The sequence below is a fragment of the Eleginops maclovinus genome, chromosome 5, assembly GCF_036324505.1.
Source record: "Eleginops maclovinus isolate JMC-PN-2008 ecotype Puerto Natales chromosome 5, JC_Emac_rtc_rv5, whole genome shotgun sequence".
In the NCBI taxonomy this organism is placed as follows: Eukaryota; Metazoa; Chordata; class Actinopteri; order Perciformes; family Eleginopidae; genus Eleginops; species Eleginops maclovinus.
In genome coordinates this window covers 10,273,766-10,300,194 of record NC_086353.1, presented here as the reverse complement: position 1 = coordinate 10,300,194, position 26,429 = coordinate 10,273,766, and the positions used below count along the sequence as shown (strand labels likewise).

The 26,429-nt window shown below is 40.1% G+C and overlaps 2 protein-coding genes across 5 annotated transcripts in view; both read left to right on the top strand.

The window, feature by feature from the left end:
• The window catches only part of pkn1a (protein kinase N1a), a 50,042-nt gene extending 43,634 nt beyond the window's left edge, over positions 1–6,408 (top strand). For all 3 annotated transcript variants that reach the window (XM_063883446.1, XM_063883447.1, XM_063883445.1), the window contains exons 14-23: positions 535–614; positions 972–1,047; positions 1,723–1,814; positions 2,115–2,291; positions 2,843–2,905; positions 3,603–3,679; positions 3,777–3,919; positions 4,446–4,553; positions 4,641–4,721; positions 4,811–6,408. In XM_063883446.1, coding sequence (XP_063739516.1) covers positions 535–614; positions 972–1,047; positions 1,723–1,814; positions 2,115–2,291; positions 2,843–2,905; positions 3,603–3,679; positions 3,777–3,919; positions 4,446–4,553; positions 4,641–4,721; positions 4,811–5,014 — 1,101 coding nt within the window. In that variant the 3' untranslated portion in view covers positions 5,015–6,408. The remainder of the gene's footprint in view (positions 1–534; positions 615–971; positions 1,048–1,722; positions 1,815–2,114; positions 2,292–2,842; positions 2,906–3,602; positions 3,680–3,776; positions 3,920–4,445; positions 4,554–4,640; positions 4,722–4,810) is intronic.
• A 542-nt stretch (positions 6,409–6,950) lies between these two features.
• Positions 6,951–24,053, top strand: map2k7 (mitogen-activated protein kinase kinase 7). 2 transcript variants are annotated; one of them, XM_063883421.1, is made up of 12 exons: positions 6,966–7,097; positions 9,202–9,249; positions 12,365–12,509; positions 13,149–13,215; positions 14,126–14,239; positions 15,172–15,291; positions 15,512–15,619; positions 15,975–16,154; positions 16,276–16,356; positions 16,663–16,805; positions 17,118–17,163; positions 17,286–24,053. In XM_063883421.1, the coding sequence occupies exons 1-12, from the start codon at positions 6,974–6,976 to the stop codon at positions 17,427–17,429; spliced, it is 1,320 nt and encodes a 439-aa protein (XP_063739491.1). In that variant the 5' UTR covers positions 6,966–6,973; the 3' UTR covers positions 17,430–24,053. The 2 variants fall into 2 exon arrangements, with proteins under 2 accessions (XP_063739492.1, XP_063739491.1); XM_063883422.1 differs by lacking the exon at positions 9,202–9,249 and having other exon boundaries at positions 6,951–7,097.
• The last annotated feature ends 2,376 nt before the right edge of the window (positions 24,054–26,429 follow it).

The following is a 26,429-nucleotide window of genomic DNA, read 5'->3' as shown; positions in this document are numbered from 1 at the left end:
TGACTTTATTTGAAGCTAAACAAACCACAGAAGACAATGTTTTATTTCCCAATACATTTTTTGAGAACAAGGTTTAAATGTATTTGGAGAAGTCACTATTGAATCCAGAAAGCTCTTACTGAAAATGGGCCCTTAATCATTATACGGAACACTAAATATAGTTAATATGATTACAAAATATAGATATCAAATACAAAATAACATCAGGGGCCCAACTGAGTGCAGACAATGGCGTTTTAGGGCCATTGTAGGTTAAAAAAATCCCATAGACTGCAATTTTTTGTTCTTTGAGATGCTGATTTCATCTTAAATGATACAAAAAATAGCCATGTGGATTCTCTTGCAGGGGTGCGCTTTGTCACAGTGTCTCCAACAGAAGCAACAGAGCAGGGACAAAAAGTGAATCCTGCTGTCTGTATGTCACGTCCATCATGAAATCATGCGTCTCTTGACTTCCATTATGTCTCTGTCTCTGCATGTCCCTCTCTCTGTGTCTTTTCCTCTGTGTCTCTTTCCTCGCATGTCCCCCATCAGGACCGACTGCCCGTCATCGAGCCCTTCTCTCCCCCAGACCTCACCCCCGAGTGCCCTGTCCGAACCCCATCTGTTGGCAGGTACACACACATGAACACTCCATCCTTGTGCACATGGGTTTTTACCTCATCCATGTTAGATTTTTTTTTCAATATTTCTGTGAAACTGGACTTTTACTGTCTACTGACTTTTACTGTTTTACTGTTCCACCTAAACAACGTAGTTTTTGGTTTCAAGTTTTTTCAAAATGATATGAGTTTCCAAAAACACCTCATAGAGGCTTCAAGAGCAAGCAGCCTCTTCTTTTCTTTTTTGAATGCAAGTAAGTCTCTTCAAAGCTGCCATGTATTCTAGGCAGTGTAAATAACCTTCAATCTGGTTTTTACTGTTTTGTTTTCCGCCCTAAATGTTTCTGCTGACTGTGTTTGTCTCCCCAGTAAGCAGAGGAAAGGCCCTCTGTCTCTGCAGGACTTCAGGCTGATCGCTGTGTTGGGAAGGGGACACTTTGGAAAGGTACACTTTTGTTGGTTACTTTTAACTTGGAACACAAAAATACTAGCGGGAAAGGTTTCTCAAAACAGGTCCGTTAGAAAACACAAAGAACAAAAGAAGGGAGTTCTTGATTTTTATCAGCTCAATATGTGCACAAATGTACACACTTCATGGTTTCAAAGCTTAAAATGGGTTTGAATTGTGGCTCATATGGATTGCTGTGTGTTCATCAGGCAGTATCAAGAGGTTTATGCTTACTTATTTCTGGAAATACTGAAAAACAAAACAACAACAAACCATATATTCAAGAGAATATGTGAAAAGTCTTCCTGTTTATGCCATCAAGTGCCTTCCTTATTTGCGTTTAATGGCACTCTTTACTTTGTTAATAATGTTGTCACATGGCAATGGCATGGCTGTATTACATTTCAAAATCTTCTCTGAAACCCTTGTTTTATATAAATTGATCATTTCATTCAAAAAGAAGCTGTTTGAAATAGCATTAATGTGAAAAGGAAAAGTCATTGATACTTAATAAAAGCCCAGCAATTCAGACCTTAAGTGTCTCGATTTTTTTCCTCATAAAATAATGAACAACTTATCTAGAAGCGCTCAGTTCACACTTTACAGGGTTTGTAGATTTATAATAAAAACACAGAATAAAACAAAGTTGTTTCTGCATGTGTTTGTCTCCAGGTGTTGTTGTCAGAATACAAGAAGACAGGCACAATGTACGCCATCAAAGCCCTGAAGAAGGGAGATATCGTAGCTCGGGATGAAGTGGAAAGGTGCGTGTTGATAAGTCTATTACCTTGCGTGTTACTGGGATATTTTTCTTAAGACGGGATCTACGTGCTTTTTTGTAATAAATAATACATTTCGCTGTGTTTAATCTGTGCGGCTGTGCCTTGACTCACCGTGATTACAGCTCATTTGTGGGATGAGTGTGGGTGTGTCATCGACCAAAAAAAAGCCTTTCTAATTATTTGTTAAATCGTCAAATTATTCTCTCTAATATTTATCCTTTCCTCCCAATAATCCTTCATTTTTTCCTCTCCTCTCCACCTTTTCTCTCCTTCCCTCATCAGTCTAATGTGCGAGAAGCGCATCTTTGAGGTTGTGAACCTATCGCACCATCCCTTCCTCGTCAACCTGTTTGCGTGCTTCCAGACTCCGGAGCATGTGTGTTTTGTCATGGAGTACACAGCAGGAGGCGACCTGATGATGCACATCCACACAGACGTCTTCACAGAGCCGCGAGCCGTGTATGTAAAGACTCTGCGTGTTTTTGAGAAAGGGAACAATCGTTTTTTAGTACTTAATTCAATGTTTTTTTTATAGTTCATCCACTGCAATTTGGTAAGGAAAGGCTCCATTTGATACTGAAAAGTACGATTCTGTTCATTTGTCTAACTCAGACTTCTGAATTTAAGAATATGACAACAATATATTTTATCCCACATCTCTTATTTTAGAAACTCATTTGGAAGCAATGTATTTGTGGCCAGGAGGGACCAATTATCGAGACCAAAAGCTGTTTCAGTATTCATAAGAGAATTTCGTGGTTGTTTTAAGACAGACTCAAAATGTAGCTGGTGGTGAAAAACCTTGTTTTCAAACCATTTTGGAATCCAAAAATAGAATTCTTAGTGAATTAATTGTAATTTCCAGTGAACTTGACCAAAACCAAAAGCCTGCAACTTTGCCATTAAACACATGCATTCACTGTCTTATGAGTACTAAAAGTCAAAGTGTTTGCATTTTACTCCCTTTTTTATTTCAGGTTATTGATAACATTTCTTTGGTTTCTCTCTAGGTTTTATTCAGCCTGCGTAGTTCTTGGACTTCAGTTCCTCCACGACCATAAGATTGTGTACAGGTAAGAGGAACCCACACAAACCTGTGACGTTGGGGATGTGAAAAAGACATGTCGTCTTCAGAAAAAACAGACTAAAACATATATGCATTCAAATCTAGGCCTGTTACAGTAGTAATCAAGTTAGCATAGGATACAGTACATGGACACGATTTTGATCCTTTTTGCTTACTTTGATATTTTCCTGTCTATTAACTTGTGTGTTTATTCACATTCAAATGTCACCAACATTTTAGTAAACTTAATGCCAGAAATAACAGCATGATTTTCCTTGGGCACTGTGCAAGACATTTAGCATACCATTTGAGGTTCATTTTTATTGACTGTTTTGGGAATGGTTTTATTTGTATTTATTGAGTTCATTTAAATGTTCCAATTGTAATTCCAAAGACTGTACTTGCATTATTATAATACTAATATACTATCATTATAACAGTTGCATTATATGTTCTTAAATGACAATAGAATTAGGTATTGTGACAGGACTTCTCATATTTGTTGAGTCTACTGGAGAAGCTCTCAGTGGAAACATAACACTCGCTGGATATCTGCCGGGCCTCGGTACAGTCTCACAGATTAATTAGCACAACTGTTGACATTTCCATTCCGGTTCGATCTCTTTTAAGCTCCTTGTGTCCTCTCAGCTGCATCATTGTGTTAAGACTCTCAGCTACATGTTTCTATCTTCCCTCTCTTCCAGAGACCTCAAGCTTGACAACCTGCTGCTCGACACAGATGGTTATGTGAAGATCGCAGACTTTGGGCTGTGTAAAGAAGGTGGATATTGATGTTGCTGACAGATGGGCTTTTCTTTTGCATTTTTTGCCATCTGCAAAATTTCTCTAAAAACCTGTCCTTCTGTCTCTGCCTGCAGGAATGGGCTTCGGGGACAGGACCAGCACGTTCTGTGGGACTCCAGAGTTTTTAGCCCCCGAGGTACTGACGGATACATCGTACACCAGAGCGGTAGACTGGTGGGGGCTGGGGGTCCTCATCTATGAAATGTTGGTGGGAGAGGTGAGAACTACGCACATACACAGAGCTGTTACATGGTGTATGGGAGGATAGCTGAAATAAGCTTTGCATGAACACACATTACCTATTTGTTGGTTTAAGGGACTTCAAATTCATGCATCATACATTTATTTAACTGCACTTAACTAGGACCTTTAGTGTTATTGATCCCACTGTTTATTTATGTTTCCTGTTACACTGCCCTGAAAACCATCCAATACTATATAAAACACTATCATAGCCAAGACTATCCAAGAGTATATAGATTTCATATTGATAAATGTGTATGAAAATGTGTTCCTAAACTCTTTAATTATGACAACTAATCATATTGCAAGTGCGCCGAATAACTTCAGTCTTAGATGTGCTATTTATGTTGCTGCTCACCTTTTACAAAGAGAACTGGATGTTTACAATTACTAACAACATATAAACAGTTATAAGCACATTGATTTGTGAAATCTGTCGAATTGATTTTATTGAATTAATTGCGTTTGTTATCTGTGTGTGTGTGTGTGTGTGTCTGTAGTCTCCATTCCCAGGGGACGATGAAGAGGAGGTGTTTGACAGCATAGTGAATGATGAAGTCCGCTATCCACGCTTTCTATCCACTGAAGCTATTGGCATCATGAGAAGGGTAAGAAAACAAACAAACATAAATACTGAAAGATACTCTTTCATGTTATGGGCCATTTCTGATTCTTGTGTGTGTTTTCATGATCAGCTGTTAAGGAGGAACCCGGAGAGAAGACTGGGCTCTGGTGAGAAGGATGCAGAGGAAGTGAAGAAGCAGCCATTCTTCAGAGTAAGTGAAACGTTTTTTTCTTCTTTCTTTTGTTTGTATTCACCTTTCTCTAATTATTTCTTGTCTTGTTTCTCTCCCTCTGCCTCCAGAATGTAGACTGGGAGATGTTGCTACAAAGGAAGGTTCCACCTCCCTTCGTCCCCTCCATTGTCGGGAGGGAAGATGTCAGCAACTTCGACGAGGAGTTCACCACCGAACCTCCGGCTCTCACGCCACCTCGCGAACCTCGTGTGCTCTCCCGCAAAGACCAGGAGAGCTTCCGGGACTTTGACTACGTCTCTGACCTCTGCTAGTGGGCCTTAAAGACGACGAAGAATGTTTGACTTTAAAGGCTTCACGACGGTTTTATCTGAGCGGACCACAGGTCTCAACTGACTTTCAGCTGACTGTTTGTCTGCCGTTAATTACACTGTGAATGAATGCGGAGAGACCGGAGCCAACCGGTCTGTGTTTTTTGTGTCTACAATCTATAAAGATAGAAAGCCGAGAAAATAAAAGCCAGGAAGGACAGCTGGTGGGGTTGTACAAACGAAGACCAACACCCCCCCCCCCTCTCCATTCCTCGTACAACACACCAGTGACTTGTGTATCTTTACAAACATTAGCCTTTAAAAATACCTCCTCCTATCCTCTTATGTGTCGGTGTAGTCACCTGTGCAGCTGTGAGGAGGAGCTGCTCTCATACCAATGCCTTACATTTGTATTTGATCAACAGAAAAGCATTATGTTTTATTTTGTTGCCCGTTGTATACAGCAGCAGGAAGTGGAGAACTTGCTCGTGGAGTGGGAATTGTGACATCTCGTTCAGAGTGAATTTGAATTTGTAGCTTTTCCCAGCTTGGGCGAATTATGAAATATAGCTACGGGGTAAAGAATCACTTTCCTAATTATTTGGATTATTTCTACCAACCACTTTTACAAATTGTGCTGCTGCGATTTTAATGAATGCCACAAATGTTACAACAGTAATGTTTTAAGTAATCATATTTTATGACCGTTGAATCCTCATCCATTATTCAGTACCCACCACATACTTTTTAATTGGAAATTGTATATAACGTATCACAACCGTCAGCATAAATACTGTGTGGCAAAAGTTTGCCACATAGTATTTCACTTTTTTTTTATGAGAAAAAAAAGAACTGAACACTAAGACTTGATGCGCAATCAACCTTATTTTGTCTGTTCATTTTGGGTTTAAGACGCATTGATGCAGTTATCTACATGCTACCAGAGTTTTGTGTACATGAAGTAAGTAAGTTCCCCTGAAGACATTTGTATGTGACTTTAAACTCAACAAACCATGGCTCCAACATTCCAAAACTACCCGTGGTGGTTATTGCTGATGAAGTGATCTTTGTTTCAGATGAACCCAATTGAGATCTTGGTGAATATTTGGGAAATCTGTGTGGTGACACAATCAAAATAAATATTGTTAGCCATATTACGTCCCAGCGAACAAGATATCTTGGCAATACATTTCTAAAGAAACAATATCATTTGAAACAAAATGATACATGTTGAAAATATGAGCCAGTGGTATATTCATTACTGAGTACAGGCGAGTTTTGTTGTGTAGCTGTATGTATGTTGGTGTGGATTTTACTTATCTTGTGTTTATGTCAAAACAAAAACCATGTGAGAGTATGAGATGACTTATTTTATAAAGAAAACCTGGAGTGAATAATCTCTCTGTGTTGTTTTTAGTGTATCTACAGACACTTGAGTATATAAGCGTGCGCAGATATTCTCTCGGCTACTGGATAGCTATTATTACAAGTTTTTGACTGGAGCTTGGGCTGTAATGGCAAGATATTGACTGCCACCAACAGTTTTATTTTATGTTATTTATTTATTTTAATCAACGATATTTCTGAGTTTATAAAATGTCAGTTTTTTAAGAAAATAATGAATGTCAAAGACATTGTCATTCCCAGATATGATATAAATGCATGTCTGACGCCTGCAGCCCAAGCTCAAACGTTATAAAGCTCAACCATAAGATCGACATTATTGAGAAAAGTAGGTTTTAATAGTTTACAGTTCCTTGGTAACTAAGCAAACTCAATTTTACGTTGAATACTATTTGATGTAGTTGAAGATTTTTTGATATTAACATCTGTATGAAAGAAAATGGTAAATGCAGAGGCGTGTGTGTGTGCGCGCGCGCGCTTGTCCAGTCTGCCTGCCTGCCTGCCAGAGAGGGGAGTCGAGAGCGCTGTTGGGAACTACATGGTGCTCAATTTTTCAAGATGTCGTCGCTGGAAAAGAGGCTGTCGCGAATCGAGGAGAAACTAAAGCTTGAAAATGAAGATGCCCGCCGGAGAATCGACCTTAACATCGAGATGAGTCCGCAGCGATCACGTCCAAGGCCGAGTGAGTGTCCACCTAGAGCACCGGGGAGTCGGTAACGGGCAGAATAGCAGGGGAAAGATCGGAGAGGCGGAGGGAGGAGGAAGGAGGGAGGGAGAGGGGGTGTTATGCTGCTATATGCTAACAGGCTAGCTACATAAACAAACACCGATTCAGTTCGTTCGTTAGATTTTAACATCAAATCAGTAACTTAACAAGTGGGACCATTTCTATAGTGAGTGAGGCAAAATACAATCACAAATAACGCGGTGTCATCAAAGGTCTCGCTGGCAGTCACGTCCCGAAATCTGCTCTGACTGTCCTGTCAAACAAGCTAGGCTAACTAGCTAGCAATATGAGTGATAGTCGGTGGCAGGGCCCACCTTCAAATCTGATGTAGTGTTCAGCCTCCTTGTGAAATATAATGGGGATGCCATTTATCTGTATTGTATCTGAAATTTCACATTATTATTAAGCAGCGGGTTCGCTTGTGACTCCTGCGGCAAAGTCAGTTCTCAGTGGCAGTTTTGACCCATGACGAAACAGACGCTAATGTGTGGAAGCTATCAGATCTGTAAGCTAACGTTCTATAGACGTTACCAGACGTTGGTTATGTCTTTATGCTATATAAACTACTGCTCACATATAGTGGTACCATTTTAGTCTGCTGCAGACTTATTTTCTTAAAACCCTTTACAGTTGTCAGTTTATATGAGTTTTAGAAGACATGGTGAATGTAATGTTGGGCCCAGAGAATAAAATCATCAAATCAAACTTTATTTATATAACACTTTTTATTACACACTTTTCAACACTTTTCATAACTCAAAGTGTTTCACAACTCAAAAACATAGACAATTGACAAAAAATATAAATAATACTACCACCCCCTTCCCAGGTATAACCAGAGTAACAGCTTTGGGATTAAAAAGCACAAGTAATATCAATGCAGCCCTGAATAAAAAGGAATGAAATATTAAAAAGGATAACATACAATTCAGTTAAAGCCAAATTAAAAAGGGGGGTCTTGACTTTGCTCTTAAAAGTATGACACACTTCTGAGAGGCTGTTCCACAATAATTGCCCGTAAAAATAGAAAGACGCCTCACTGTGGGTCTTTCTTTTGTTACTTTAGATATGATTAAACGGCCAGTACCAGGAGACCTGAGGGTTCTAGAGGGCTCAGAGGGTAATAGCAATCTTATAAATTGCTAGACCACAAAGACCCTTAAAAAAAACAATAAAACACTCAATAAGACAGCCCGGCTGATTCAGTGCTGCAACATCATGCCTGCACTGACTGACATGTTACAGCAAAATAAACTCTGTGGCAACATGTTGGACTTCAAGAAACTGCTTGTCTCCGATATCAGAAACCCTGTTTACTCACTGACTGCTTCAGGATCATTCTTTCCTACAGGTCACTTCTTATCAATTCATATGAGGTTGAAGAGATATTGACCACAAACCTGCTTTTGTGCCTTTTTGTTTTTGTTGAAATGGGTTTTTTAGAGGTTACTTTAGGTTTTCCTCCCACTTAAACCTATCGTCAACAAACCTCTCAAAGAGATGAAAAGCAAGTATTGGCTTTTAATCCAAACCATAGAATTATTCTTCTGTGCCAACAACTACTAATGCTCCAATACAATCTGACTTAGTTAATCGGATAACAGCCATTATATTACCAAACCACATCAAATAAATTATTTGGAAAAAAGAACTCTGGTATCTGGTCACTAATCTGTATCAGGAGAAACTCTTGTTGAGTTGAAGTCCATCCTCAATAAAAACACACTCACCAGTGGGCTTGGGGGTAAGTGCCTCGAAAAGGGTTAGGAAGTGGGAAAATATTGAAATACGGACTAGTGCATTGTTGATTTTGGTCTTATGATTTATGAACAATATGAAAAAAGATAGAATAACTGCAGCCATGTCCTCTTGAATACAATGCTCAGATGTGTGTTTTTGTTTGTGTGGAGAGACCGCAGGACTCCTACAAGTCAGAATGTATTTTTCTGTGTAAGTGTATTATTTTTCGAGAGATTGCTGTGTATGCTTCAGTGTGTCTGATCGTGTCGTACAGTGCAGTAATTTGCGTGTGTGTGTATATTTTCTTTCCTCTGTCTAGTCATCGTGATCCAGCTCAGTCCTGCTCCAGCCCCTTCCCAGCGTGCAGGTATCATTCAATCCATCGCTCTCTCTGCCACTGCACCTCTCTCTCTCCCCCAACCCGTCTCTCCCCCATTTCACCTCCCAACCCCTCCTATCATACCTTTCTCATTTTTTAAACCTATCAGAGACAAACACAGACCTGGCAGCTCGTTACATTTTGCCTAGTTAAGTGTTGCTCCATATTTCAACTCCTGCCTGTAAAAGGTTCACAATTCTGCTTTTCAGTTAGTGTAATTACTCATGTTGGTCTTTTTATACGCTTTAATGTACGCTTTTACATTCAGTCGTATTACAAATGCTGAATAACACTGTCGGTAAATCTCCTAAAATTAATATAAAAGTCAGTTGACTCTCTCCAGCAAATCTAGGCGCATACAGTGTAAAAATGTATGTAGACATACAGCCAAGATAAATAAGTGGATTACCAAGGCCCATCTTCCAGATTAGTTGTATTATGTTACATTTCTTGATTGTTAAATAGGTAGAAATACATTGACAATAGTGTCTGAAAAGTTTACATTTGAATAAGACCTTCTGCTAAAGGTCTAAGCTAAATCCATGTCTGTGAAACCAGTTCTGATATTCTGGCCGAGCAGTTATTTACACCTCCCCTCTAATCACATCCTCTCTCCATCTTTCCATTCTGACTCCTCTCTCTGTCAGTGTGTGTCTGTGCCAGTGGCAGGGCAGTGTTGGTGTGTGTTGATGTCCACAGTGTGTGTTTGTGTGGACGTGCGTCAGATGATTAACCTTTGTTTTGCTGGAGGCAGAGATCACGGTGCATGTAGCTTTTCTGCACGACACGATGTTTTGGGTTGTGTTTTGTCCGATACAGTCTCTAATCCAGCATCCCCACTGGTCCGTCCACAGGAGTGCTGTGAACACTCTGGCTGCTCTTTCTCTCTCTGTTTTCTCTGTGTGGAGACTGAAGACTTCTGTCCGAGTCTGACTGACTGCCTGACTTCCAGCTTAGTCTGTGCTATGCAGTTTTGGCCGAATTTCTCCTCTCTCTCTCTGTTCGATGTTGTTTGACTCTTATTCATCCTCTGGCATCCCCCCTTGCGCCTCCTCCCTTTTTGCAGCGGCACTGTGTGAGCTGGAGGCGGTGCAGCAGTGCCTGCGAGTATTTGTGTGTTTGTTCATCTCCTTGTCTGTCTGCCCGTCTGTCTTCACATCCGTTCATCTGGAGACAGCCAAACTATGGACATGCAATCTATGCCAAAGACTGCCTGGGTCCTTCTTCCTCTCCATACTAACCCGTCCTCCCCTTTCACTCACTGATTCTCCCCTCACAGGCGTATCCATCCACAGGTGACCCGTGGATATAAACACCTGCTGGTACTCTCTGAAGAGCTGCCAGCCTTCTACTACAAACTGTTAATGATATTAGTATTAATAATGGCTGCATGGTCTTCCTATGATGTGCAAAATCCTTTTTACTTTTTAAAAAGTTGCTGGTGTGAAATTGATGATAATTAATGAAAACTAAACATTTTAATCCCACTCCTTAAATGCATAGTCATAGACTGTTTTTCTAAATGGCGTCCTTTTCTGTTTTTCTTTCCTAATGTATCACAGCTTCCCTGACAGAGTATGTACTGTTGCATTTAGTATGTTGACAGTTTGGACATACTATTTCTTCATAACATTGTCTTTCTAATACATCCCCTTCACAAAGGATTGTGGGTCAGAATAGCTAGAAAAGCACCCCAGCTTCCATACTGCAAAATGATGCAAGATGGCATCCTGGTATTTTTTGCTTCTTAGATTTAACAGACTATTTATTGGGACATAATTCTAGGATACTAAATAGTATGCTACTATGGGCTTTGGAATGCACACATAGTCTGTTCATTTGGTTGCATGAGAGCTCTTTGCTATCATCACTTTGGATTGTTTTCACAAAATTCTTTAACGTCCCAATTTGGATGAGTCTGTGCTTGCACGTACACCTGAAACACAAGGTCAGCTGAGTTTCAACTTGTCCTTGAATGAACAATTCAGACCTACAGGGTTAGAAGCATGTTGCAACAGCCAGTCAATTTGGCATCTTATTATCAAATAATTTAGGAGAATCATTCAATGTTGATGTTATTGTCAAACTGCAATTTATTAAAACTTGGGTTGCATTTCATTATACTCACCAACGATCTATTGGTGAGTCTATTTGAATCTATTTGAAATGATTGCCCGAACTGTCGGTTGTAAATTAGCTGGGTTAACTTTGACGAATTCTTTGACACACACCCTTTCTTTTGTACAGTGATAGATAATTATAAATATCACGGTTGTGCTCACTTTAGATTTCAAATCCAAATGATAAACTTCAAACTCATGCCCTGTCCGTTTTTTTGGGCTCCATTCTTTGTATTTTGATCTCAGTTTTCCTTTTCGTGTGTACATAAAATAACTGACGTAAGCCAAGGCTGCAGCGAATGAAAAAATACCCAAGTATTAATAAACCATAGTTTTCCTTTAAAAGCAAACTGGTCGGTATCCACATCCCCAAACTGTACCTCCCAAGCTGTGGGCTAACCCTGTGCTCTCTCCCCTGCCTGAGAATGGTGTTGCTTTTGCTGTGAGATAACCGTCCTGTTTGTTTTAACATTAGGTCGGGCCATCAGCGAAACAAAAACAAAGCTGTAACCTCGGGGAAATGAAAACAAGTCAAGTCCATATGCTGGTTAAATACTACCCAGGGTGTAGATAGGGCTGCAGTGAAAGAACACTTTGACCCTACAAAGGCCAGTTTCCCTGGCTGTCTCATGGGAAGCCGTTTTCACTTGATACTACACAGGATATCATAGATCACAATGATTTCTCTGTCACTTCCATTTGTGTAAAAAAACCACCTGAAGCCCAGATTTCCAGAAAGGAAATGCAAAGTAAATTAAAACACTGAAATGTGTACAACAAAGCAAATCCAGCTCAAATAATAACACCTAGCCTCCTTCTCTATTTGTGCACAACCTCTTTAAACCACTAAAATGATGCAGTCAGTAAATGCATGAATGAAGTTGTTTTACACCTTCTGGCATGCTGGCCTCGGGTGCAAAACGCAATACCACTCGCTCCATTTTCCTGTCTGTTCCTAATGTGTCATGTCCACCCCACCCCAGCGCTCCAGCTGCCACTGGCCAACGATGGAGGCAGCCGCTCATCGTCTTCAGAGAGCTCGCCTCAGCACCACCCATACCCCAGCCGCCCGCGACACATGCTCACGCTGCCCACGCCTCCGTACGGCCTGCAGAAGAGCTTAGAGAAGTAAGTGCACACATGATGATGTTCATCTTATGAATTACTACTTAAACACTGGAGATCTTTCTCTTGAAGTTCAAAAGCTCTCTGTTTCTGCAGCATCGGTAAATGCTTTTTTTTGTTTACAATTCAATGACTCACCGCTGTTGTGAGTGAGTTATAACTAATGTTTTATTTTCAACTAATATTATAATATTTTATTTCATTTTTGAATAGAATTCTTTACTGGGAAAGTACAATTATTATCAGCAATGAATAAAGGAATCTCAGCCAGTCTTACTGTGGAGTTACAAGTAGCTGGCTGGAAATAACTATGAAGAAATATTTTCAAGAACAGAGGAATTATAAACATAAAGAGACAAACCACAGAGTTACAGTGTTCTCACATAATACAAACAAGACCGTCCCATGAACAACACTAAAAGTGGAAAGTGAGTGGGACCAAAGGTCATCTAAAGAAAAGCAGGTTGTGTTACAAATATGGCATCTAGACTTGTGGTGGTTTAAAGGGTGTACAGAAATACATACAGTACAGCATCCATTTGTGAGTCAGAAGCCACTCATGTTGCTATGGAAGTTTCTACAATGAAACATACTGAATGTAGCAGCTGCACCCTCTCACATGGTGTGTTTTTGTCCCCACAGTGCAGAGATAGATCAGAAATTGCAGGAGATCATGAAACAGACGGGCTACCTGAAGATCGACGGCCAGGTGAGATGTGACACAAGCTGACTTTCTCTACTCTGGGAAAGTTAATCCCCATCATGTCGTTAAATATATAACTGAAAACCAGGGTGAAAGATCATCAAGCAGGTTATACTATCTGACCCCACGACCACACCCCTGGTACATCTGTTGCATCTTATTTTTCTGTGCCATCCACATATTTTGTTGTCCAATAACAATTAAAAACACATAAATGTGCCACACTGGGGAACATGTTCCTTGAGAACCGAGACCATTGTCAAACCAAGTCAAGGTTAAAGCCCTATACAAGCAAACATCCATACCAGACTACTGAAGAGTCAGCATCTCCATGAAGGTCTACAACCCCCCCATGGCATTATGCTTTTCCTACACAATAATCTGAATATTATGATAACAGGATGGATGGGTATGTGTTTATGTCTACCAAGAGAAAATTGAGATTAGCTATGGGGGCCTCATTTTTAATGTTTGTTTTCCCCCTCTTCTAGCCTTCAGGTCCATTATCACAGTTGGTGATATTCAGGGTTTGAAGATGCCTGAGAAAATGATTTGAGTGCACTCCTGATTGTTGTTACTGTTTCTCGTTAGCCCAAAGGGGTTTCTTCGTCAAACCATGGACCAGTCGTCACTCTCATTTCAGTCACAAATCATTTATTTGAACAAAACAGAAAATGATTCATCGCCCCGCTGTGTGCTGGTATTCTTAGGCGGGGCCAATCGTGGAGCAGCTTAATTACACACATCCAAATATTTGTGACTAAATTGCCCAGACGGGTTTGCTGTTGCAAATCAGAATTGGCCTCATCTGTTTTCAGCTCGGGGATATTGCAAAGAGACAACATTAACATTTTAACTAGTAAAATAAAATGAAGCAGGATTTCAAGAGTTGTTTTTCTCTGTTTACCTTCCACAGAGGTACCCAGCAGAGGTGACAGACCTGATAAGTGAGGGGGAGATAGGCAGTGGGACCTGCGGACAAGTCTTCAAAGTACGATTCAAGAAGACCGGCCACGTCATCGCTGTGAAAGTAAGACCCTGCGCTCACCTGTTCACACAACACATTCATCGGCTTATTTGTTTAAACTGAAGTAATGTACTGAATGGTGATTTTATTCCAACAGTTTTCTGTGAAATTAAATCAATTTAATGTTTTATTTCCCCATGACAAAAATGTTTTGACTATAGGGTCCCATTAGCTTCAGCTGTTGAGATTGATTGTCATTTTGGGATGTACAAATCTACGTGTCAAAATCTAGACAGGAAATGCTAACAAGAAAAAGCTCTTTCTATTTAGTGTTGAATTTGATGGGGTTGGTAACCGCTTACAGTCAGAGGAGACTGTACACAAAGGTGACCTACTTTATTCATTCACACTATTGATGTTTAGCATCTTGTACGCTGCTGTGTTACTATTGTATTCAAGCTATGAAAAACACGTTGAAAGGTGTATTTCCTAATAAATATCAGCAGCCATAGCACAATTTTATTTCCGACAGGTAGCCAGGGTCATTTAAGGTGCCATACTGTCTTCTTTAAATGAGCAATGTGTAGTTATTGTAGTTGCTTATGCTTTATTAATGATGTCAAATTAACAGAATGAGAAAACAAACTGTAATATGTGTCACTGGTTAGGTCTGAGCTTAAGGCCTATTTTCAAAGTGCTACAAAAAAGGTCCCCAAAGGCTGAGGATCATAAAGACTTGAATTCTCAAACGGCAGTGAACGTGAATAATATTCAATAGCTAACCCCGGCCTAGCTGTCTGACTTCCCGTTGTGCTTTAATTATGGCTAATTTCCCAACACGGTGGCAGTAATAACCTCACATAACAACCCTCTTAATTAAGAGATGTCTTAATTATAGCCCACTGAGCTGTTTAACAACCACGCAGTCCATCAGCTCACCAGAGGAGTCTTTGTTTGGTAATTTCCTAATGGCTTGTTTCTGTGTGTGTCACCAGCAAATGCGTCGTACGGGAAACAAAGATGAGAACAAGAGGATCCTGATGGACCTGGACGTGGTGCTGAAGAGTCATGACTGCCCTTACATCATCCAGTGCTATGGCGCCATAGTTACCAACGTGGGTGTCCCCAAAATACATTTCAGTGTTTATTCTTAACAACAAATAGTAGGACAGGAGTAATTGGAGCACTTCCACTGCTAAATTCAGTCACCCAAAACAAACTGCAGCCTCTGGTTTATTTTTAAATTTGCATGCCATCCGACTCCTTTTAACCCTGTGCCCCCTCCTAAACTGAACCACTAAAAGCTGGATGTGTTTGAAATATGTTTATGTACAGACGGATGTCTTTATTGCCATGGAGCTGATGGGAACGTGTGCTGAGAAGCTGAAGAAGAGAATCCAGGGCCCCATCCCAGAGCGCATCCTCGGGAAGATGACAGTAGCAGTAAGTGGGAAAACAAACGCACACATTTTACGATGTATTTCCCAATCCAAAAAAAACATACAACCACAAAACATTGTCTTATATTTTGAGCAAGTTTGATGTTATTAATTGAGCTGTTGCAGGGGCTTGTTCACATAGTACCTGCTACTAAATGAAGACACTTGACTCGTTGTGTACTTTTGAGACCTTTGCTTGGTTAGATGAATTCTATGAGTTTCTGTGTCTGTCCAAAGCTAGGGTTAGCTTGATCATATTTGAAAAACATCTTGCCTTTTGGATTCATTTTGTAACCTCTCTATGAACACTGCAGTGCAAAACTGCTCACGTTTTTTTGTGCTGTGCGTTTCTTCTCCAGATAGTCAAGGCGTTGCTGTACCTGAAAGAGAAACACGGTGTCATCCACCGGGACGTGAAGCCCTCCAACATCCTCCTGGACGATAAAGGTCAGATCAAACTGTGTGACTTCGGCATCAGCGGACGCCTCGTCGACTCCAAAGCCAAGACCCGCAGCGCCGGCTGTGCTGCCTACATGGCGGTGAGTCAAAACTCACACACACTTCTCTTGAGACACAACAAGTATCTCTGACATTAAATGTATCACACCCTATCAAACACAAAACAGAAATATGATGTCGCCTGTTCTCGTGTTCTTGCAGCCTGAGAGAATAGACCCTCCAGACCCCACCAAACCTGACTATGACATTCGAGCAGACGTGTGGAGCCTTGGCATCTCTCTGGTAATTATTTGATCCTTGTATTACAATAAAAGAAAAATACTTGCTCTTACGATTGGCGCTAGGTCTGGGACTTTTTCCTACAGCTTATTGGATTCAAATGACATTTATTTACATTTTTAAAAAACATTTAAACGTGTCAACATGAGGAATAAGCAAAATCATGCATATTGAATTAATGGTGAGTTACTTTACCTTATTATTGGTTGGGGAGAGTTATCAGTGTTACCTTTTTATTATGTTCAGGGATCAATATATCCGTGGGTGGTGCTGCTTTATTGTGGATGTTAATGGGTCTGTGTCCTGTAGGTGGAGCTGGCCACGGGACAGTTTCCCTACAAGAACTGTAAGACAGACTTTGAGGTTCTGACCAAAGTGCTGCAGGAAGACCCTCCTCTGCTGCCTCTCGGCATGGGCTTCTCCCTCGACTTCCAGTCCTTCGTCAAAGACTGGTGAGTACAGATCTCACTCTTTAAGTCATCTGAGCTCTCAGGTCATCAGGTGGTGCTTTCCTAACGGGACACATAATTACATCCAGAACTGGAGAAGGTGCTTGTAGATTATTTGATCTTGTTCTCTGAAATAAGCTGCTTGAGGAGATCTGTCACCCTTTATACAGAACAGAGCAACAACAAAACAGTCCTGCCTTGAACAGGTTCTGTAAAGAGACTTAAGAGACCACAGACATCTTGTAGCGCCTTTTCTTTCAAATATGTTCTTTGTCTCTTATTGAAGCTTCACTTTATTTGTGTGTCTTTCCACAGCCTCACAAAGGATCACAGAAAAAGGCCAAAATACCACCAGCTGCTGGTAAGACATTCTTCGTAATAAGCAAGGAAAACATTTAGCTGAGATTCACCAGAATAACACAATGGTAGAATGTGACTAAACTCCCTGCCCCCTCTAACTCCTCGTCCGTCTTCTTCCTCCAGGAGCATAGTTTCATCCACCGTTACGAGGTGGTGGACGTGGACGTGGCCGGTTGGTTCCAGGCGGTGATGGATCGCACCGAGTCGCCCCGCAGCAGCCAGTGTTACAGCCATCAGCACCAGCTCCACTCGCTCTTCAGTAGGTAGCCTAGCCCAGCCCGGCGCTAGCTTAGCCAGATGCTAGTCTTGCCTAGCATAAGCTTTGCCAAGCTCAGACTCAGTCTGCCCTAGTCTAGCCCAGCGTTAGCAGCTAAGCCTAGCGTTAGACCCAGCCTGTCCATCTGTCCACCAGAGACCCTGAAGAGCCCACAGAGGAGGGCGAGACGGAGACTCGATGGAGGGATGGACGGATGGATGATACAGGTGTTCTGTTTCTCAGTGTGTTGAATCTGGACAGGCAGACATGGGAAGGGGGGGAAGAGAAAATGATGTGCACACTGTAGTTAGCTTCATTTGTTTACACACTGTCTCGTCACACTATCCTAACGTCACAGCATAGTGTGTGTTACAGCCACACACTTGTATACGTGTTTTTCACGGTCATGTCCTTCACGTGTCATTTAGTTTTTCACCTACATGTCTTCAGCATTGATCCAAGCCGTTGGAACAGAGTAGTCACCACACACTGGAACAAAGCATCTGCTACATTAGCAAACATGAATCTTTCTTGTACAAAAACCTTTCCGAGGACACATAAATGTCCGGTGCAATTATGATTCTTCAGGTGTTTCTATTATCACACATTCTCAGGCTAAATCTGTGTGTGTGTACGGGTGTGTATGTATGGATGGATATCAAGACACAGTCACTGGTTGTTTTCAAAAGTGAGATTTTATCTACTAGCCATTTATTCACATTCACAGCTGTTACACTCTCACCATCATAAGTTTAGCTGTTAGCGGTGCTTATTTTTAACATGTGAAGTATAGTACCCTTCATTTATTTTGATATGAGTAACGTTTAGATTACCCGTGTCATGTATTTAGCAGCCGCACAATTGGGAAAAACACGATGAAAAAGACTTACAAAAAAATTAGTGTTGCATTCTAGCTTTGTAGAGAAGGAGTTGTTTATTGTTCTGTTTTTGTGTTTAGAATAACATAGCTTAACTAAAAGAGATGGAGGGATGCTAAGCAGAGAAACAACAAGTTAGAAAGGGATTCTTTCGAGTAGTGTGGGAGAGAAAGTGGAAATGGAAGGGAGTTGTACTCTTGTTTTTTTTGAATAACTTAGATTAAGTTAGAGAAGCGAGGGAGGGGTTCGAGGGGAAATGTGAGCAGAGTAATAATTCATTGTGAGGGTAAAGAACAGGAGCTTATCTTGTACAAAGAGGTAGATGTTTTTACCTGTGGAGCATTTTCTTACTCTCAGTTTGTCTACCTCTTCCTCTTTGTCCGCCTCTCTGTCGGCCTCTGCTGTTTAGTGTGACGTAGTGCTCCACAGGGTGACCAGACCAAAGGCTGCATGTAGGTTGTTGTTGGTGGAGGCCAAAAGATTTAGACCTGCTCCTGCGAACATTTCAGACTTACAGAAACCACAGAGACACGCCTTTATGAAGCATGTGTGTGCTGTTTGTAGAACCTAGAGCGGGGGTCTCAAAGTCTCAGGGTCAGAGCCAATAAAGGTGCCCACATGTTTTGTTTTTTTTAATGATTATTTAAGAAGGATTTCAGTATTTCTGAATCTCTATTCATCTCTCAATTACTACTCGATTAATAATCACAATTCAGACAGGTACATTTATTTCCAAAACCTTATATTCAATGCTATCTTTTAAGATAAAGAAAGCAGCTCATCTTTAATTCTGGCAACACTGAAACCAGTAAACCTGAAAAATAAATTATGAAAATGGTTGCAGAATATTTGAATTGATTAATCAAGTGATCCCAAAACGCCAATCATAGGCTAAGACCGATGGCACGCAGACGTACAGCGTAGCACTGCTGTTAGCATTTATGCAGAACACTTGGAGAAGCGACCCTGCCAGTGGGAAATGGAACTTTGAGACCCCTGAACTAGAGGATTGTAAAGATAAAACTGTCCAGCACACTGGAACTGGTCCATGCATTTGAAACGGAGATGTGTAGATGTACACATTTATGAGTGCAGGTCTTCAGAGACTGTCTGACTAGAGTCCTTTTGACGGGCAACAGCCAAAACTTGCTAGTTACAGACTCCTAAGCCCTGTCACACAGGAAACCAAATCATTGCTAGACACAGAAGTGCGAAACTGCGATGATATAGAGAGGAAACGGTATGTAAAGTAAGAGAGAGAGAGAGAGATGTTGTCAAGATGTAAGAAAAGGAGAGTGAAAGTTAAACGTCAGGAAAACGAGAGGAGGCGAAAGTGTGTGGAGAGAAGGAAGACACGGAGTTCTAAGGAAGTGGAATTGGAAGTTTGGAATAGTCGGAGACAAACTGGAGGTGAAGGACAGGAAGTAAATGTGTGAATAAGGAGAGAGAAACATGATGGAAAACATCAGCCAGAGATTCACAGTGCTGCCGAGCTTTGAGTTTAGCTGGTTATTGTAAAAAGCTTTCATGGTGTTACACCAACGTACCAATTCTGATTTTAGCGAGTGAGTTAGCGTGTTGTGTTTATGATGTTTACCGTTCAAACTGTTATTTATTTACATTGCTACTGCTGCTACTTTTTATTGCTTTAGACGCTGCTGTCACTTCTTTTCCCCAAAGGACAAATACTTTATTCTTTTTTTGAAGCCAAATAAGTAAAATAATGCAATGTCAACACGTGTTACCAAATACAGAGAAAGTCTGAGGAGAGAGAAAGCAAGTGGGAGAGGGAGTAGAAGAGGAAGTGCGGGAGGGTGGATTTATAAAAAAGTACTAACACAAAATATTAAATGTGTCTCTGTGTGTAATGGAAGTAGTTAATCCTTTATATCCTGACGTCACACTAAACTGTACAGTTTATTATTAGAGGGGAGGTCTGTCTGTCCAGATGCTTTGTGTCGCATCCATCCGTCCCTCCGTCTGTCCACAGGTCTCCTGCAAGCTTGACAACATGACAGTTCACACCAAAGGTGTCCACAACTCAACGTAAATACAAAAGCGTGTAATTGTTATGACTATTGTTATTGACCTTATAATTGATTACTCTCTGCTATGATATATAAGTAATCTCTCTGTAGCTAGTGGGAGAGGGCGAGGGGAGGGGGGCTGTACTGTAGTAGTGATGTGTGTGTGTGTGTTATACTGTACAGAGGGAGACTGGTGCACTTATTTAAAACAGAGGCCAAGCTCATATGAGGCTCACTTTTAATCTAGATTTTGAACATGCATTCAGGTGAAACACGAAACTGACCCATCTGCTAAAAGCTCATATCAACCGGATCAATTATAGCTTTCTATATGTTTAATGATGATCATGAGGGATACTTTTCTAATTTAGAAAAGCTCCATCCAGTTCCAGAGAACACATAATACTACTGATGAGTACACTTAACGCATGTGTCCCTATTTGAAATTACAGCTTGTGTAAAAATGTCATTAATGTGCAATATAATTCACTAGGCTGTTAGAGGGGTAATCTTTAATCGGTTCAACCGCCCTGATTTTAAAGGTGTTTTTTTCAGATCAGACAAGTCATAATCCTGCACAGGTTCAGTATTGCGTCTTGCATCCCAAAGGTCAGTAGCAGAACAGATCCGTTGACCGCATTATCTCCAAGTTAAACCCTGACCAGACCCGTTAATATACGTATCATGATTAAACACACTTACTGCGTTATAATCACACACTTTAAAAGGATTGATTTTTACTCAGGTTAAGATTGTTTTTGTCCGTTACCGCTGTCCAGGATGGTGCTTAACGCTTTCTGTCCCTAAAACATTAGGGCTGCTGATTATGCTTATGAGCTGATTTAGTTGTTAATCATTCTGTACCACTATTTTCATTTCACATATCTCTAGAAAAACAACCTATTTTAAGGTGTCTATCCACATTTAGTTCATTTTTACGTGTGTCTATGATTTAATATATATATGTATGTTATTCCCGTTCCACACGTTTTTCCAGACTGTACTGGTTAGTATTGTAGTTTAACATGAACCGTTTTCGTAATAGCAGTTAACCCGTGTTGAGCTCATGTCGCTTCTAGATGCACATAGTTTTTGACTTCATTACGGCTACAACGTGGATCTTATCTATCTTGCCTTTTGTCTAAAACTCCTGAGTATAGATCATAATCTCTGTACGTGTGTCTGAACACGAAGCCGCACCCAGTCTCCCGCTGTGCTCTGTTATTAAGCTGATGTTTATTTTTGCAAACACACACACACTCTTCAATTCAGTTTATGTACATTTCCCTGCAAACACCATTGAAACACCTCTGTGTAACCAGTCAAGGCAGGCGTGTGTGTGTGTGTATGTGTGTGTGTATGTGTGTGTGTGTGATGAAACATCTGTAACTACACACACACACACACACACACATCCACTGTATAAAGTCATCCCATTCTCTCCAATAGTGGCTTTATGTGTATATTAGTTTGCCAGAGGTGTATAAAAACAGCGTGTGTGTTTGTTGTGAAACCATCTGTAAGTAAACCAAATATCATTTTCACTATGCAGTCATTCACCGATTTACGAACAAACTGGAGTTAGCTACGGTGTGTTTTTGTTTTTGAGCCCCCCCCCATCCCAGTGTGATTAAACAGCGCCTTCAGCTAGAGAATAGAGAGAGCGCGAGATATGTGTTTTGAATGAGCTGACAAATATTTAAGGATTGTATTTGGGTCGGGGAGGGACGGGGGTTAGACCGGGGTTTGTAGTTTTGGGGGAGATACAGATCAATGCTGTAAAGTATATTAATTGCATGTTATTGTCACCGTTGTAACTGCCATTGTTTTTGTTTTTGTTTTCTTTCTACGACAACGGTGGGTCGGGGCGGGGATGCACAAACTTTATCCTTATTTATAATTTTTACGCATATAGTCTGTATGTCTGTTTTTAAAATGTTGAATTATTGTACTTAGAAAAAGACACACTTTTGTTTGCCTTTTTAAAAGAAATGTTTGCAATATTTTATTTTTTTCACTTTGGACCCGTCGACGAGGAGGAGCTGTGTCATTATTAGCAGAAAGTGTGTGTTAGAAAACGTCCTGTTTCCCCTCATCCTGTGCCGTGTGTGTTTCTTTCAGTTATCCGTGTGCAAGCAGAGTGTGTGTGGGAGTTTATTCGTCTACCAAAAGTCTTTATCGATGGTGATTATTATTAGCTTTTATTTTTGTTGTTTTTTATTATGATTACTGTTTTATTATTATTGTTTTTGTTATTATTATTATTATTATTCAGGGCAAAGATGACACCAAATTGAGCAAAGAAATAAATGGGTGATCCCAGACAGTGCAGAGCTTCTTTTACTGGCGAGGTGGAGCAATTCTCCCCGTTACGCTGTAGTGTCTGCCACCTTATTGAACCCGCCACGTAAAGTTAACCTCTGAGCTGAAACGTCTAATAGTATTTTTTTATTATTATTATATATATTGTTTTCCTTTGATCAGATATCATGATCGTTTTATTTCTTGTTACCCCAGTTTGGGTCATAAATTGTGTGCTGTTATTTAATTTCTTCCTTTTTTTCCACTCACCCCTGCCCACTGCTTTTTGATTTTTTTAATTCTATTTCATGAGTTTTGTATTCTTCCTGGTTTGATGCTGTAGTGTTGAGCTGATTGGTCGAACACCAGAGCTTTGTTTTTTTTCCTAATGCTGAGACTCGTGACTGATGTTGCACTTGTGATGGGTTTTATTTTGTTGTTGTTTTGTTTTGCGTTGCAGATTTTGGGATTGTTGTGCAGGAGAATATCGGGTGTTTTCCTTATTTTCTTTAAGTCACAGCAGTTATTTTATCAATCATAGATCTGTGACACAGAGCAAGGAAATGATTCAACAGTGTATTTTTCTCACTGATATTTATTTATTGGTCATTTGTACGTTTTTTTTTGGGTTTGTTTTATTTTAATGTGTATTGCTTTTTTGTGGAGGGCAAACAGGACACAAGGTAGAGGAGTTTTCCATTGTGTACAGAAAGCTAAATATTGTATTCACACTAACGTACAGTCTATAGAGTAACAGATCACCAGGTAAAGTAGAAACCTGCAGCACAGTGAGGTGCTTCTGTTGCTGGCTTTACTGTGACTGTCAGACTCATTTTGTTTACTGTTTACCCTCTCAGAAGGCCCAAACAAACAAACTGGTTTAAAGAAGCCACAGCATGGTGTATTTGAACTGTATTGCTTTGCTAATAACTCACAGTTAAAGTTTGTATTGTTTGAAACATTGATGGTTTTTAATCCGAATGCCAGATACAAAGCAGACTAGATTTAGGTTTTTTTCAGTTTAAGGTATTCCAGCTGATGATAACGGCTATGATAGTGGACGGGAGGGCTTTTTATTAACCTGTACTCCCTGCTTTGAAACATCATTGAGGTTTGGTGCTTGGTGTTTTTCTAAATGCAGTCTAAATAGCATGACTTGCTAGTTTGCAGGGCTGGGGGAGGATTGACTTCAAAGGCTTCTTGTCTGTAGGACACCGTGGATTTATTTACAGTTGAGTCAATCGACTCAACTGCCCATTTCCATTTTTGTTTTGTTTTTTGGCTGTATTTTATCCCCCCGTCCCCCCAGTCTCATTTCAAACAGAATAAATGCCATTATATTGTGAATACCTCAGGATTTTTTTGGAGAAAAAAAACAACAAAACACCTAAAAATCAAATACATAAATAAATAAAAACTCATAAAAATCTGATGTGTCATATGGTTTCATTATTTTTTTTGTCTTCCCAAGCAAGAGGGCTTCAAGAAGGGCTGGAAGCATTAGTCTATTGACAAACAGAAAGAGAAATAAATAGATAGATAGGCCGATTGATAGATAAATAGACCCTGAAATTGGTTATCTGGTGGTCTGTCAAAAAAAAGCAATGCAAATGATGGTGTTATTACGGAACACTGACTATTTACATTTATTTTACAATATGTTTAATAGACCTGTAATTGTTTTTAATAGCCCTACTAGTAACAAACAAAGACCTTTCACATATAAACTTCAGACGTTTCTATTTTCTCAAGATTTATTTCATTATTTAACACTTACCATGCAGCTCAGAATTGCTCCAAACATAGACACATTTCAGCTTGTAATTCACAGTTTCGTCCACAGCAGGCTGCCCTTCTCATTAAGGTTGGTGTCACATAGAAAAAGCATATCTGAAAAACTAATCCCTGCATTACAGGCTGTTTAAATCTGCTGTCACTAATAAATCTTGTCGTTTTTTGCAGCAGGTGTGATTGATGGAGAGGATTTGGACGGCCAGTCTAGGTTTGTGAGTGTCTTTGAACTCCTCCTAACTGTAATCCTCCTTCAATCCACCAAACCCATGGAGGCTGGTGTGTTCAAACACGTTGAAATAACCTTCCCTGCATCACGACTTCTGCACTTTTCCCCCTGACTGACATTTACCACAACTATCTACATGACATGACATGACCTGATTCTGCTGTCGCTCCTTTGAAAACTTACACAACATGTGAAGCATATTCTAACCAACTTAAAACACGCTTTCTCTTTTCCCACTGATGATGTGTGTGTATTATGCAGAAATTGCTTACACTGAGGACATTATGAGGTGTTTAAGAGTTTCCCTGTCCTGCAGCGAGCTGCAGGGAGCTCCTTAAATGTGAAGTGGTGTAACAACAGAAATGAACCAACAGGAAGAATGAAATGACTCAGCTCTGAACTGACGCTTTTTGCCACCTTTTCATTATAATACTGTTAGCTAACAGCAGACAAATATACACTGACATCTTATTTAATTTCTTTCTTAATTTCTTTTTAATTTATTTAATGAGACACTGCATCATACAAATAATTTAACATTCAATTTCAGATAACTTGTAATAGAAATAAAACACATATTTACCCTGTTGTCTGCATTTCCCCCCCCCAAAATGATTCCTCCTCTTCATACAAAGTTCTAATGAAAATGTTGTGTAATTATCTCTATAACCAACATGTTAGTATAATATACCTGTGGCCAAGCGAGTAGGACAGTCTGATATGTTCATCTTTTTTTGAGGGTTTTATGTATGTTTTTATATATTCCTGAAACAGAACTGCAACAGTGCTTTGACTGAATGAACAATAATAAGGTGCATACATATTACTATGGTATTTCACTGCCTAAAGTCATAAAACATAGTGTTTGTGCATACCTTGTAACACTCGTTGTGTGTGTGTGTCCTTGCTCTGTTTCATTCATGCTATGACATGCTCCCCCCACATTTCTATATCAGCTCAACTTTGATGTGTGACTGATTTGAGACGGCAGGAGGAGGATGGGGCTGTGGGTAATGACGGGGTTTCAAAAGAAACTTTACACCACGGAGGAAAAACAACAATAGAGCCCGCCTCCCTCCCTCCACCCCTCTGCTCTTTCTGGAGATCTGTGTCTTTCGCTGGCTCCTCTCTCTTACCATATATGGTAGGAAATTAAACCAAAAGCTCATTGGTGGAAAAGAAATAACATGCAGGTAGACATTTACCGCTTGTTTGTGACATGTAATGTTATGTTTTGTTGACAAGTAAATAAAATGGACTCTTAAATGTGTTATTTGCAGAAGAACAGTACTGTAACATAATGCACTATTTCCATCCTTGCAATAACATTTACCTACTGACTTTTCTCTAAAACAATTAAAACATAAATTAGAGCAATTATTGGTAATAATGCTTTAATGTTGTTCTGGCTTCTTTGTGTTTTTGTTCCTTGTTTCTGCCAACAGTTTTGTGTCAAATTTCCCCCTCAGACACAGGGCCACACCCCTGCTCCTGTTGCAGGTACAGACGAGGCTCTGCATTCCTTCTAACACCACACACACACACACACACACACACACACACACACACACACACACACACACACACACACACACACAGAGACAGCTTATCACTGACTCAATTACAAAACTGTTTATGTCCTTTCAAACTGGTTCTGCACCGTATTGCAGATTGTTGCTGTTGACAAATCATTTTTTGAGTGAATCAATTATTAGTTTAGTTAATAAATTGAATAACTGCATGTTCCTAAAGCTCAAGGTGAATCTTCAGACTGTTGGTTTTCAA

What these genes read in the sequence shown, in the direction of transcription:
- map2k7 (XM_063883421.1), top strand. Translation starts at nt 6,974, where the DNA reads ATGTCGTCGCTGGAAAAGAGGCTGTCGCGAATCGAGGAGAAACTAAAG. An exon ending in AGCCCCTTCCCAGCGTGCAG is followed by an intron (nt 9,250 to 12,364) that starts GTATCATTCAAT and finishes ACCCCACCCCAG; the next exon opens with CGCTCCAGCTGCCACTGGCC. An exon ending in ATGGCGCCATAGTTACCAAC is followed by an intron (nt 15,292 to 15,511) that starts GTGGGTGTCCCC and finishes GTTTATGTACAG; the next exon opens with ACGGATGTCTTTATTGCCAT.